Source organism: Arvicola amphibius, chromosome 1 (assembly GCF_903992535.2).
Source record: "Arvicola amphibius chromosome 1, mArvAmp1.2, whole genome shotgun sequence".
NCBI lineage: Eukaryota > Metazoa > Chordata > Mammalia > Rodentia > Cricetidae > Arvicola > Arvicola amphibius.
Genome location: NC_052047.1, coordinates 99,284,077 through 99,299,157, shown reverse-complemented (window position 1 = coordinate 99,299,157; position 15,081 = coordinate 99,284,077). Strand labels below are relative to the sequence as shown.

The 15,081-nt window shown below is 50.9% G+C and overlaps 1 protein-coding gene across 2 annotated transcripts in view; it reads right to left on the bottom strand.

The window, feature by feature from the left end:
- The window catches only part of Ap3d1 (adaptor related protein complex 3 subunit delta 1), a 35,800-nt gene extending 30,352 nt beyond the window's left edge, over positions 1-5,448 (bottom strand). The window contains exon 1 of one of the 2 annotated variants that reach the window (XM_038331182.1): positions 5,123-5,448. In XM_038331182.1, the coding sequence (XP_038187110.1) occupies positions 5,123-5,218 (96 nt within the window). In that variant the 5' untranslated portion in view covers positions 5,219-5,448. The remainder of the gene's footprint in view (positions 1-5,122) is intronic. The other variant, XM_038331172.1, reaches the window with a different exon arrangement.
- Between the last annotated feature and the right edge of the window lie 9,633 nt (positions 5,449-15,081).

Here is a 15,081-nt window from a genome sequence, read left to right as displayed (position 1 = left end):
GGGAAGTAAGGTGACAGGTGACGTCTGGAGACTACATGGAACCCAGATAGCAGCATAGGAAGCCTAACTTACAAAGAGAAGTCCTAGGGGGGAGCTAAAGCCTCTGTATAAGCAAGCAAACTGAGCAAAGGAAACACAATCCAAAGGGATTCCAATATCTGTCCTTTGAGTTAATCAAGAAGTCGACGTAGAAGGATCTTGATGCCAAGTTCAGCCTGGGCAACTCTGCATAACCCATCTCAAAATGAAAAGTAAAAGACAGTGTTAGGAGTGTGGCTCAGAGGTAGAAACCCCCAAGACCAGGATTCCCCCAGCAGTAGTTTGGGGGTGTGGTCAGGGGTAGAGCCCCTGCCTAGAACCCCCTCAATGAGGACTAGAGATGCAGCTCAGGGGTAAAAAACACGCCTATAAAGAACTGGCACAGGGGCTGGAGAGATGGCTCAGTGGTGAAGAGCATTGCCTGCTCTTCCAAAGGTCCTGAGTTCAATTCCTAGCAACCACATGGTGGCTCACAACCATCTGAGATGAGGTCTGGTGCCCTCTTCTGACCTGCAGACATACACACAGACAGAATATTGTATACATAATAAATAAATATTAAAAAAAAAAGAACTGGCACAAAAGTTCTACTATCACAAAAAGACAAACCTGGGTAACACAGCGACACTGTCTAAAAGTAAAAAATAGAGAGCATCCAGCCATTAAGAGCACTGACTGCTCTTCCAGAGGTCCTGAGTTCAATTCCCAGCAACCACATGGTGGCTCAAAACCATCTGTAATCAGATCCGGTGCCCTCTTCTGGTGTGCAGCCATACATGCAGGCAGAACCTTGCATACATAATAAATAAATAAATCTTTAAAAAAAAATGAGAGTATCAGCCATTTGTGCTGGGCACAAAATAAGCAGGAAAAGAATGGCCAAGGCAGAGCAAAGGACACAGGCAGTGTCAAGCACAGGTCACAGCAACAGCCATGAGCTCCCAACCTGTCAAGGAGCCAGGCTAGTATTTATTTCAAGAAGTCCAACCCAGGACCTGGAGCAGCCCCTGACCCTGAGGACAGGACTGCACACACCTGTGGGTGGCTAGACAGAAACATGCTATGGTGATAGCCAAGTCCAACAAGGCCAGACTATAGTGGTGAATGAAGCCTGGTCACCAGCTAGAGCAGAATGGCAGGGGCCTTGACACACAGGGTACAGATGCATGTACCTCCTTTCTGAGCAAGGGAGGATGTTTGAGAGTCACCTGGGATGTCACCATCAGTCACTAATGGGGTGCCACAAGTACCAGAGAGCACTTCTGATCCTAGAAACTTCCAAAAGCCAGGCAATGGAGCAGTACCAACATTAGCAAGGGATATCTTCTGGAAATCCTAGCTCTATAGACATTGCCACAGAGAAGACATGTCTCCACCCAGCCCGTGGAACATTCCATTAAAGGGAAACAGCTAAAAACCCATGAGATAGCTACACCAGCATTTCAGAAACAACTAGGCTGGCCTGATTGCACTGTACAGACCGGCCAGTGCCCAGGGAAAGCTTACAGAAGGTGCTGAGCTAAATACAGCTGAATGTTTGGAGACCTGCAGAAAAACTTACTCCAGGGTGTACTTTGTAGTGTAAGCTTTTGTTTTCCTTCCTTCCTTCCTTCCTTCCTTCCTTCCTTCCTTCCTTCCTTCCTTCCTTTCTTTCTGACTTTCTGCAAGGTACCTAGGATAGAGGCCAAGGCCTCATGCCTGCTATGGAAGTAGCTGCTTTGAAGGGGGGGGGGGAGTTGAGTGGGAAGGATGCTTTCTGTTCTTATTTAACATCAAAAGTGTGTTAAAAAAAAACAAGGCCGGGCGGTGGTAGCGCATGCCTTTAATCCCAGCACTCGGGAGGCAGAGGCAGGCGGATCTCTGAGTTCGAGGCCAGCCTGGTCTACAAGAGCTAGCTCCAGGACAGGCTCTAGAAGCTACAGGGAAACCCTGTCTCGAAAAACAAAACAAAACAAAACAAAAAAAAAACAACACAAAGTTTTACAGGAGGACAAGCAAGCACAGCGCACCTCTAATGCTAGCACTCAGGAGTCAGAGGCAGGCGAATCTGAGCAAGCTGGAGGCCAGCCAGGGTTACTAGTGAAGCCTGATGGAGGATTCTCATTGGCTAATAAACAAACTGCCTTGGCCAGCCCTTAGGTGGGTACAGTAGACAGAACAGGAAGAAGGAAGTGAGGTAGATGGCTCAGTCAGATGCCACGCCTCTCCTAAGTTAATAAATCGCCATGTCTCTGTTCTCTGAGCCAGACTGCCATGCCTCTCCTCAGGGAGAGAGAAGCGATGAAGCCAGCCACCAGGTCAGACATGCTGAATCTTTCCCGGTAAGACACCACTCATGGTGTTACACAGATTATTAAATATGGGTTAAAGAAAGAGATGTGAGAATTAGCTAATAAGAGGCTGAAACTAATGGGCAAGGCAGTGTTTAAAAGAATACAGTTTGCCGGGCGGTGGTGGCGCACGCCTTTAATCCCAGCACTCGGGAGGCAGAGGCAGGCGGATCTCTGAGTTCGAGGCCAGCCTGGTCTACAAGAGCTAGTTCCAGGACAGGCTCTAGAAACTACAGGGAAACCCTGTCTCGAAAAACCAAAAAAAAAGAATACAGTTTGTGTGTTGTTATTTTGGGGCATAAGCTAGCCGGTGGCTGGGAGGTGGGCGGCGGGAACGCGGCCCGCAGCTCCACACTACAGAAGCCTAGCTCAAGACAAAGATGAAGAATGTAGCTTAGTAATAATAGAGCTCTACCAAGTACCTGGAGTCTCCCAGGTCACAGCTGGTGGGAGGTGATAAGAATTTAAAGGTTGAGCCGGGCGGTGGTGGCGCATGCCTTTAATCCCAGCACTTGGGAGGCAGAGGCAGGCGGATCTCTGTGAGTTCGAGGCCAGCCTGGTCTACAAGAGCTAGGTCCAGGACAGGCTCTAAAAAAGCTCCAGAGAAACCCTGTCTCGAAAAACCAAAAAAAAAAAAAAAAAAAAAAAAAAAGAATTTAAAGGTTGGAGACGAGAGGTGGCTCAGCAGTTAAGAGGGCTTGCTGCTCTTGCAGAGGACCTGAGTTTGGTTGCCAGCACCCATGTCGGGAGGCTCACTACCAATTGTAACTACAGCTCCTGCAGGCAGATCCAATGCTCTCACCTGGATCTGCAGGCATCCACAAACACGGAAGACACACAAATACACACTTAATACATAAAGGAAAGTAACCTTTGAAAAATAGAGCGCTGGGCAGTGGTGGTGCACCTTTAATCCCAGCACTTAGGAGACAGAGGCAGGTGAATCTTTGAGTTCAAGGCCAGTCTGGTCTACAGAGTGAGTTCCAGGTCAGTCAGGATTGTTATAGCAAGAAACTTTGTCTTGAAAAACCATAAATAAAAGATCATCTGAAAAACAACTGAAAACCCACAAAACTTCCAGAGTGCAAATACTTGGGAGGCTAAGGCAGGAAGATTACAGCTCCTAAGCCAGTCTGGGTTGCATAGTGATAGCTGTGTCAACCACACTGCCAAGCAAGTGATGGTCACTGCATAGCTTCTGCTGCAAGGCTGCCCAGCAGTGACTGCCCTGCATCAGTACCTCCAAAGGAGCGAGTGCCAACAGTCAGTGCTGGGCCCCTGACAACACACTCAGGACCTTGACAATGGTCCCCAAGCAGGAGCAGGATGGTCTCCAAGAAGGAGGGATGCTTAGCAGTTAAAGGTAGGCTCCCAACCAATCTTAGAATGGCCAGGCGGCCAGCGGCAGAAGCCATGTAGATGAGGCCTTGGAGGGCTTTCTGCACAGGCCCGGCTCTGCACTACTGAAAGCACTTCCTCCACTGTACACGTGTGAAAATACATATAAAACCGCCTCCATGGACACCTGTAGGGCGGGCACCGTCCATCCACACCAATTCCCAATGAAGACACGCACCTTGGGGTAGGGATCATGAAGAGCAAAGCACAACACAGGCCCCTAAGAATCAGTCATCCCCGCACTGAGTAGGCTGAGGCAGGAGAATCATGAGCTTCAAGCCAGCCTGGGTTATGTACCTAGCTAGAGCCTGTTTGAGGAACCCAAACTAAAACGTAGGTAACCTCTCTGCAGGGCACTGCTGCAGGGTTCCCAGAGGACACTCACTGACCGGGTGAAGAGGAGGCATGAGGTATGGGCTCCCTTTCAGAGCAGAGACCACAAGAGAGCACAAAGGAAAGTTCAAGTTTCTCAGCAAAATGCAGGCCAGTCAGCTACTTCCACTGACATAGCGGCCAGAAGAGGGGGCGCTACAGAGAAGCTATCGTCCCAGTCAGGGGTCTGCTTCCTGAACTCTGTGTCACATAGCAACCAGGCCCAGAAGGTCCTTGTCACGGGTGCGCCCTTTCAGGACGGGCTTCCTGCACAGGCCTGTGGCCTTCCACTGAGGCGGGAGGCGGCCGCTATCTCACTTCTTCCTTAATCTAGGTCACAGGCTGGGGGGCAGGAAAGGAAGCAGGCTCCTGCTCACAGCTTAACTTCTGGAAAAATCGCTCCTACACCCTGCCTTCTAGGCTTCCCCATTCCAGGACACCCCTGGGACTCGGGCTGCAAACACTGGTAGTTCGGGCGATCGGGGGACAGGAACTGAGACCTGGCAGGCTTCCCGAAAGGCCCCAGACGGCAGCTTGGACAGGCAGCCTGAACCCGTGCCTTGGTTCCCTGGGAGGGAGGGTCACCTGACTGCTCTGCTCCCAGAACCTAGGCCTAAGCACGCACACGGCCGCGCTAGTTCTCTGGGAGGCCGGCTCCCCTGCGAGCAGGTAAACTGAGGCTCAAGGGGTGGCCTCAACTGCAAGACCTAAACACTGGGGCCTCTGGGCCAGCGCTGGCTCCTAGTGGACAAGGTGGAGGCCCGGGGAGTGGCCAGAGGAGACACCGGAGCCGTTTGGGGCAGCGTCTGTTTCAAGACGACAGGAGCTGCCGGGGGGTAAACTGAGGCCAAGCGAAGCTGCGCAGAGCTGCGGCTCTCGAGCAGGCAGGCCGAGAATGGCGAGGGGATCGAGGAGGCGCCTGCGAGGCGGGCCGGAGGCCACGGGCGGGAAGAGCCGGGCAGCCCCGCTCCGCGCCGGCTCACCTCGTCCTCCTTGTGGTTGCGGATGCCGCGCACCAGATCCTGCAGGTTCTTGTCGAACATGCGGTCGATGCTGCCCTTGACCATCTTGAGGGCCATCGCGGCGGCCCGCGAGCTGCGGCCTCCGAGGGGAACGCCGGCGCCGCGGCCCTGGGAGGCGCGGGGACGCGGCGACCACACCTCGGGCGCGCGACGCGCTGCGCTTCCGGCCGCCGCGGAGCGGGTGACGTGGAGGCCAGAGCGACGGCTGCGACCCGAGACCAGTCCGAGGAGAGGGGCGGCGAAGGAGGCCCCGCCGCCGCAGCCCCCTCACCCCCAAGCTCAGGGCCGTTCGCAAATGGCGGCCAAAATGGCGGTGGGTCAGCTGACGGAGAGCCTCGGCGTCCCGGAAGGCCCGCCCTACCAGGAAGCCCCGCCCCCGCACCGCAGTTTCCTTGACAACCACACGCCACCCAATAGGAAAGCAGACACCGCCCTGGGCCAGCTTGCGGTTCGCCCCTTCCTGTGCAGCGCCCTGAAGTCTCATTGGTGAGCAGCACCCCACAGGTGTTCTAACCGCGCCTCCTAAGGCGGACGCCAATTGTTGGGGGGCGGGCTCCCCACGCCACGAAACGACAGCAGTGGGCGTGGTCTGGTGTGGGCGCGGCGATGTGAGGGCGGAGCTCCCACGTGGAACTTATTCCGCAAGTTCCTGGTGAAGTATCCTTCCAGCTCTGTCTTTTCTGAATCTAAGAGGTGACGCGGCGGGAATCGTTGTCAGGAGTCAGTCATAACGGCAGTCCAGAGGCTGTGACTGGAGCGTCGGGGGTGCCGGACGGCCTGGGCTGTAAAGAAACCAACAAATACCAACAGAGGCTCCCAAGGCAGAGCTCTGGGTTCCTTTCCCTGCACGCCATCAACCTCCCTGTCATTCTAGCACTCGGGAGGTAGAGGTAGGAGAATCTGAAGTTCAGGGCCAGTCTTGAATACTGTAATGGCTATACACAAATGTGAACGTAAAGATTGGGAACTGACACAGAAGTAATGCCCCTGCCTCAAATCCCCCCATGAGGGGCTGGGGGCGTGGTCATCCATCATGAAAGCCCCTGTGAGACTGGGTACAGTACAGGATCAGGGTGTAGACTTCCTCTCAGAACCTCAGTGAGGGGTTAAGGTGAATGGCTCAGAAGTGAGTCTCATAGTGAGTCTGGCATACACGAAGCCCTAGATTAAATCCCCAATACTGAAAAATAAATGACGAAAGTGGGGCTGGAGCCGGGCGGTGGTGGCGCACGCCTTTAATCCCAGCACTCGGGAGGCAGAGGCAGGCGGATCTCTGTGAGTTCGAGGCCAGCCTGGTCTACAGAGCGAGTTCCAGGACAGGCTCCAAAGCTACAGAGAAACCCTGTCTCGAAAAACCAAAAAAAAAAAAGTGGGGCTGGAGAAATGGCTGCTCTTCCGGGGATCCTGGGTTCATTCCCAGCGCCCCCAGGGTGACTCACAGTTGTCTGTGACTCCACTTGCAGGGCATCCATAGCCCTCTTCTAGCCTCCTCTGGCACCAGGCACAAAAGTGGCACATACATTGACCTAGTCACTTTCCTGTTGCTGTGAAAAACATCATCACCAAAGCAGCTTGTAAAAGAAATATTGGTTTTGAGGCAGGGTCTCTCTTGGCTTGGCTGTCCTAGAACTCACTCTGTAGAGCAGGCTGGCCTTGAACTCACAGAGATTCACCTGCTCCTGCCTCCTGAGTGCAGGGATAACAGTACCAGCACTGCTCCGCTAAAAGAGATCTTTAATGAGGCCTATGGTCAGAAAGTTAGAGTCCTTGAAGGCAGAGCAAAAGCATGGTGTCAGGAACAGGAGGGCTCTCAACTCTTGAACCACAAACAGGATGCAAAGACACTGGGAATGGCGAGAGTCTCTAAGACCTCAAGGCCCCTCCTCAGTGACTGACCTCCTCCCACAAAGCCACACTTCCTAATGCTTCCCAGACAATCCTGGAAAGTAGGGTCCGAGTATTCAAGCTTATGAGCCTATGGGGCCGTTCTCATCCAAGCCCTGTGTTTCCAGACGGGGGTTCCCTGTGTAGCCCGGGCTGTCCTGGAACTCGCTGTGTGGACTAGGCTGGCCTCGGACTCACAGAGATCTGCCTGCTTCTGCCTCCCTTGGGAAAGCGCTGGGACTAAAGGCAACAGTCATCACACCTGGCTTGAATAGCATTTTACTTTGAGCCAGGCAATAGGACCACTGAGAGTTTGAAGACAGCCTGAACTGCACGTTGAATTTCAGGACTTGGTGTCATGCAGACAAATCTCTATCCATCAGGTAAATATAGCTGGGCATGGCAGCTCACACCCAGAAAACCGAGGCAAGAAGATGAGAGACTCTGCAATTACACAAAATAAATAAACAAAGAGAGAAGGAAAGCCAGCCTGGTGTGATAATGAGGCCCAACATCCTATCACCTAAGAGTTGTAGACAAGAGGAGCAGAACTTCAGGTTTCTTTTGGGCTACATAGTAAATTAAAGGCTACATGAGACCTTATCTTAAAAACCTCAAAATGAAGCAGGTGTGATGACCCACATCTGTAATCTCAGCCTTGGGAGGCAGAGGGAAAAGGATCTCTCTAAGTTCTGGGCCAGCCTGGTCTACATAGTAAGTTCTAGACCAGCCACAACTACATAAAGAGACTCTGTTGAGTACAGGTTCTAACGTCTGGAGCTACAGTTCCTTGCAGAGTGTTTGCCTAGCAGGCTGAAGTTACTGGGTTCCACCCAAACTCCACAGAAGCAGGCCTCTTAGTGCCAGCACTCTACAAGGAGGCAGCGGGAATCAAGAGTTGAAGGTCAGCCTGGCCTAACCGAGACTCAATTTTGACACATAAAAACAAAAAAAGAAACAATTTGAGTTAATGATGGTAGAAGAGCATTTGACAGACAGATCTGACATCTGGGAGCTTAGGCACGATATACAGCCCTCTGTGGCCAGTAGAGGGCAGTGCTGGCCAGGCTCAGAGGTGACAACCTAGGCAGACTGACCTGGTCAGATGTTCAGGGCTCTATTATCAATGACACTTCAGCCCTGAATCCTTCACACATCTACAAAGATTCTGTCCTCCTACTCATCAAAAACCCACTCACCCCATCCATCCACCCACCCACGCATCCATCCATCCATCCACCCACCCACCCACCCACCCACCCATCCATCCACGCGCCAATCCACCCATCCATCTACTCACCCGCCTACCCACCCTCCTGTCCACATATTTACCCACCTCCACACCCATCCACCTATCCACCTTTCCACCCATCCACCCATGCATCTGCCCATCCTCTCAGCACCATACTAGGAATCTACTTTTTTCCAACTTCAGCAATGAATAGAGATCAAGGAGATACTCAGAGGAAAAAGAAAGTTCTGGGAAGCGCGAGCAGATGTGGGGACAAAGTGAAGGTCAACAGAAGTTCAGGGGCTGGTGACACAGCTCAGTCTTGAGCTTGTCCATGGAAAAGGCCCTCAGTTCGAGCTCAAGCATAAAATAAATGAATAAAAGTAGCCCGGCCTGTGGAGGAGTGTTGACAAAGTTCGTGGGGCTAAAGGAGTGTGCATGCAGACGGGCCGCATTGGCTAGTAGGGGCCAATGAGCCATTGCCCTATAGGAGCGTTTACTGAGTGGCCATAGTATGGCGGTGTGGGCTCTTCTTATCGATCCTGTGAAGGTAGGGCAAGGTCATTGCCCTAGTTAGCACTGACACAACCCAGGGACCCCCTGAGAAGATGGCCTCAACTGAGGGACTCCTTACCCCAACCTGGACAGTGGGCATGTTAATTGACGAGCGCCCCCCATGCCCACTATGTGGAGTGGCCAGCAGGCCTGCTTCAAGCTCCTGCCTTGAGCTTCTGCCCTGCTTTCCCCCAGGGGACTGGTTTTTCCTGTGTGGTTTTGGGCAGTGTTTTATTCAGCAACAGCTACGTAGCTCAGATGGTCATGTTCATCTTGTTCTCCAGGACAGGGACTCCTATGGGCTCTCTTCTGACCTCTGACGGTCAGTTTCCATACATACACTGAGACACACACATGCACACACAAAATAAAACAAGTATTTTTAAGAAAAAACAAAGGTGCCGAGTGGTGGCAGCACACACGTTTAATCCCAGCACTCAGGAGGCAGATGGGTCTCTGTGAGTTCGAGGCCAGTCTGGTCTGCAAAGCAAGTTCCAGGACAGCCAGGGTTACATGGAGAAACCCTGTCTCTAAAAACCAAAAACCAAAAAAAAAAAAGAAAAGAAAAGAAGAAGAAGCCAAGGCTAGGAGAATTAAAGCTCATTAACCAGCTCCTCCTCTGCACACCCATTCTCAGGGAAGATTCTCTTCCAGGGCCTCACATGGTTGGAGCCCTTGCACGGCAATGATCTGGAAGCCTGGTGTACCAGTCATCAAGAGTTGGAGTAGACCTACATAACACAGCCCCTTCTCAAGCTATGTAGCCAAAACATCTACCCTCTCCTGCAGTTCCTCCAGGAACGGATGGCTCTGATCTCAATTTAGCTCTTTTTGGATCCAAGCTTTGACTTACTCCAGGGCCAGTTAGTGCATATTTGTTGCCTGGCTCCTAGGATGGGGATGCACTTGCTACTTTTTCCAATGTCTATGGTATAAACGCTCCCACCGAGGCTGGTTATAATATGTCATTGGCACATCATCATGGGCAGAATTAGGTCCAGTTACAACCATTCATGTGGACTCTCTAAGTATTGCATGGGGCTATGACTGCAGTAGTGTGTTTGCCCAATGTCTCTGGAATTTTTCTGGTTACTAAAGATAAGATATGCAGGCAAAGTCACTTGATGGGCAAAGGGCTTGTTTTTCTTGCAGTTCCAGGCTATAGCCCATCATGTAGGGGCACTCACAGTCTCAAGAGAGTAACAGAACTTGTTGCATTGCATCCAGAAGGGGGCTGGGTGGTGACTCAGTCACTGAGAGTATATACTGTTCTTGCAGAGGGCTGGACTTTGGTTTCCAGAACACACATGGGCCTGTACCTGTAACTCCAGCCCCAGAACTATTCCTTGCCCCAGCCTCCATAGGCACCAGTTTACATGCACACACACCCACACACATATACACATAACCAAAATAATATTTTAACAAAATAATCCAGGCAGTGGTGACGCATGCCTTTAATCCCAATACTCAGGAGGCAGAGGCAAGTAAGTCTTAGTTGTCTCGAGGCCAGCCTGGTCTACAGAGCTAGTTCCAGGACAGGCTTCAAAGCTACAGAGAAACCCTATTTAGAAAAACGAATCAAAAACAAACACACAAACAAAAAAGATTTCAACAAACAAAAGGTGCCAAGTGTGATGGCGCACACCTATACCCCAGAACACCAGAGGCAGAGGCAGGAGGATCTATGTGAGTGTCAAGTGTGGTGGCGCACACCTTTACCCAGAACACCAGAGGCAGAGGCAGGAGGATCTCTGTGGGTGGAGGCCTCTAGTCTACATAGTGAGTTCCTGGTCAGCTAGGGATACACAGAGAAACCTTGTCTCACAGCCACAACAACAACAAAGGAATTGGTGGGGTCAGGGGCACTGGAGAGATGAGGGCTCAACTGTTTAAGAACACTTGCTGTTCTTTCAGAAGATCCCGGTTCAATTCCCAGCACCCACATATTGGTTCACAATCATCTGTAACTCCAGTTCCAGGGGATCTCACATCTGATTTCCATTGGCCTCTGGGCACCAGCAGGCAAAACACACATACACACAAAGTAAATAAGTCTAAAAAAGAACATGGGGCTGGAGATGGCTCAGCAGTTAAGAGCACTGACTGCCCTTCCAGAGGACCCAGATTCGATTCCCAGCACCCACAAGGCTGCTCAAGGCTGTCTGTACCTCCAGTTTCAGGAGGCCCTCTCCCCACAGTAAAGTCGGCAGCCTGCTGCTGCCCTTTTCCTTGGGGTTCCTTTAGGAAGATGAACACGGTCTTCCTCAGGCAGAGGGGGTGGAGCTCTCCGTGGTGCTGAATTTCCCGGGCTCTTGCCTCTCCAAGGCAACGTTGGAGCATCTGGGGGCCGGACTCCCCCGTCCCCTCGTCTTGCTAATTCCTGTTCCCCAAGCATCCTTACTGACAAAACGAGATTCGCTGTGCACATTTGCTCAAGCATCCACATACGAAGGCCGAAGACCAACCTTGGTGTGGTTCTTCAGATTCTGTCCAGTTTGTTTTTGGAGACAGTGCCTCTGGCCAGCGAATCCTTCTGTCTCTGCCTCCCTGGGATCTATTGTAGGTTCTGGGGATCAAACTCAGGCCCTTGAGACTTCATGGCAGGGTCTTTACCAACCCTCTAGTATTTAATTCTTATTTATTTATTTGTTTATCTATTTATTTGTTTATTTTTGTTTTTATTTGGTTTTTTGACATAAAGTTTCTCTTTGTATTGTAGTATTTGCTTGTCCTTGACTGTCCTGGAGCTTGCTCTGTATGCCAGGTTTGCCTCAAATTCACAAAGATCTGCCTGCCTCTGCCTCCCAAGTGCTGGGATTAAGGGAATGTGCCACTGCCGCATGGTCAGTATTTGATTGTTTTTAAAAAGTTTTTTTTTTCTTTAAAAAAAATTCCAAGCATAGTGAGTTTTGCATGCCTGTAATCTTCCCAGCACTCAGGGAAGAATCTGAGGAACCACACCAAGGTTGGCCTTTGGCCTTCGTATGTGGATGCTTGAGACAGAGGTAAGTGGATATTTGTGAGTTCAGGGCCAACCTGGTCCATAAAGTGAGTTCCAGGACAGACAGAGCTACACAGTGAAAACCTGCCTCAAAACAAACAAACAAACAACTTAAAATTAAGCAACTTTTTATGAACTCTATTTATTTATGGCGTATATGCTCGTATGTATGTGGTCAGAGGACACAACCTTTTATGAACTTTATTTATTTACGGCATATATGCTCGCGCATACGAGGAGGTCAGAGGACACACCTTTTATGAACTCTATTTATTTACGGCGTATATGCTCGTGCATACGAGGAGGTCAGAGGACAACTTCAGGAAGTCGGTTCATGCCTTCCACTATGTGGGTCTCAGAGATGGACTTCCCGGCCTGCCAGCAAGCACTCAAGTTGAGCTGTCTCCACAGCCTTGGGTGAGGTGGTGGTTCTGTGCTGGTCTGTTTTACGTCAGCTCGACACATGCCAGAGTCTTTCGGAAGAGAGAGCATCCATTGAGAAGGTACCCAATGGGTTGGCCCTATGGAGCATTTTCTTAACTGATGACTGATATGGGGGTCCAGTAGGCAAAGCCGACCACGAGGAGCCAGTCAGTCAACAGCACTCCCTCTTCTGCAGCTCCACTCCTGCTCTTGCCTCCTGGTTCCCATTCTGTTTTCCGGGGGTGACTACTCCAGCTACAGAATGGAATAAACCCTTTCCTCCCCACAATACTTGTGGTTGCAATGTTTCACCACAGATTTTTTTTGTTGTTGTTAGTTGGTTTGTTTGTTTTAGTTTTTAACATTTTAAAGATTTATTTATTTAACTTAATTAATCCAATTATTTTCAGACTATTTTTTTTCCCTGTTCTGGCTGTCCTGGAACTAGCTACACAGACCAGGCTGGCCTCAAATCCACAGAGGTCCACCAGCTTCTGCCTCCTCAGTACTGTGATTAAAGACATGCACCACTACTACCAGACTGTGTGTGTGTGTGTGTATGTGTTTTATATATGTTTGAGGGCTTTGCCTGCATGTATGTCTATGCAGACCACTAAGGCGACATTCAATGTGACATGCCACCTCACATCGTCCCTGTCACCAGAACTTCCCAAGCAGGAACCCAGCACCCTCCCTCTCCCTAAGCTGCCTCCATCAGGAAGTTATCCCAGTCAGGTGTTAAGTGACATACAGTCTTGCACAGACAGACATGGCTGGGAGGGACAGGGGGTCTGGATCTGGAAGAGACTGTGTTCTGCAGTCATAATGTCATTGACTCTCAAAAAAAAATAAAAAATAAAAAAAAATGAAACAAAAAATGTCATTGACTCTCAACCTCTATCCTCCCACCTGTCACTGTGACACCTGGAGCCAGCCACTGAAGCTAGCTTGTCCTTAGGCATGCTACCCACGAGAACAGAAGCCAGCATCCCTTAAGCTTCTGTGAGGCTGGTTAAAAAAGAAAAGAGATTTATTTTTGTGTATTTTGCCTGCATGCATGTCTGTGCACCACATGCATGCAGCGCCTGCAGAGAGCAGAAGGGGCATCAGATTCCCTGGAACTGGGGTTACAGATGGTGGTGAGCCACAATGTGAGTGCTGGACCCCAAACTCAGGTCTTCTGCAAGAGCAGCCAGTGCTCATAATGGTGAGCCATCTCTCCGGGCCCCGTTTTCTTTTCTGTGAGTGTGGAGGTCAGAGTATATCGAGATGGGTGGGTGGGGTGTGGAAGTTGGAGCATGTGGGGGGGTTGGTGCAGATGTGGAGGTCAGAGGACAGCCTCAGTTATGATGTTTAGGAATGTTGTCCACTCTTTTTTCTTTTTTAAAAATTTGTTTCTTTATTATATGTATACACACACACACACACACACACACACACACACACATACACACAGTGTTCTGCTTGCGTGTATGCCTGCAGGCCAGAAGAGGGCACCAAATCTCATTATAGATGGCTGTGAGCCACCCTATGGTTGTTGGGAATTGAACTCAGGTCCTCTGGAAGAGCAGCCAGTGCTCTTGAGCCATCTCTCCAGCCCCCCTTTGTTAGTTTTTCAAGACAGGGTTTCTTTGTGTAATAACCCTTCCCTGACTGTCCTGGAACTAGCCCTGTAGACCAGGCTGACCTCAAACTCACAGAGATCCTCCTGCCTCTGCCTCTGATGCTGGGATCAAAGGTGTGCCTCACTGCTGCTGGGCTTAACCCACTCTTGAGCCAGGGTATCTCTTAGCCTGTAACTCACTAATTAGACCAGGTTAGCTCCTGAGTCTGCTTTCCCAGGTCCTAAATTTCAGGTGTTAGTGGCCACCACACTGGGCTGGCATTCGTGTGTAGTGCCAGGGCCAAACTGGGAACCTTGTCTTTGCAAGATAAACTCCTTACCAACTGAGCCATCTTCCCAGGCCTTCTTTTTTTCTTTTTTGTGTGTATGTTTGTGTGATGTGACATCAGGTATGTGTGGAGGTCTGAGCTCAAGGTCCACTGTCTTTCCCCAATCCCCTCCACCTTAGGCACTGAAGCTGTAGCTTGGCTTCCTCTAGGGTGCCGCGTCTGCCTCCTGTGTCCTAGGATTAGCTGCCATGCCCATGCAGCATTGACACGGGATCTGGGGGTCCTAGCTCTGTGGCAAACACTTTTTCGGTGGAACCTCCACCCCAAGTCCCCCTCTTTTTAAAAGACACGTCTCCTCTAGCCCAGGCTGACCTCGAGGTCACTGTGTAGCTGAGCATAGCCTTGGCCTCCTGACTTCCCACGGTCAGGCTGGCAGGCTATGGCCTCCTCTCTTCCCAGGGCCGGGTTGGCAGGCTATGCCACCACACCCTGTCAGGAATTGCTGGTGATGTGACCCAGGACTTCGGGAATGCTAAGTCAGCCCCCCCCCCCCCCCCCCCCCCCCCCCCGCTTAATCCTAGGTTTGGTGTTTGCTGGAACTTTCGATCCTCCACCTCAGCCTCAGGAGTGCAGGGAAAACAGGCACAGTGTTGGTTGGGAGGGAGTGTCTGGGCGCAAACCCCCGTCGTCTTCCTTAGTTATTACTCAGGCTTCCAGAAATAGAGCCGAGTGCACACAGATATAGAGACAGAGGTTTATTTTAAGATGTGACTCACACAATCCTGTGGGCTCTAAGCCCAAAATTAGCACAGCCGGCCAACAGCCTTGAGACCAAGGAAATGTAGGAAGCTCAGAGAAACTTCAAAGACAGGGGGGGGAAACACCACCGGAAGGACTCACTCTCCCTCCGGACCCACAGTGGGAGGGTTC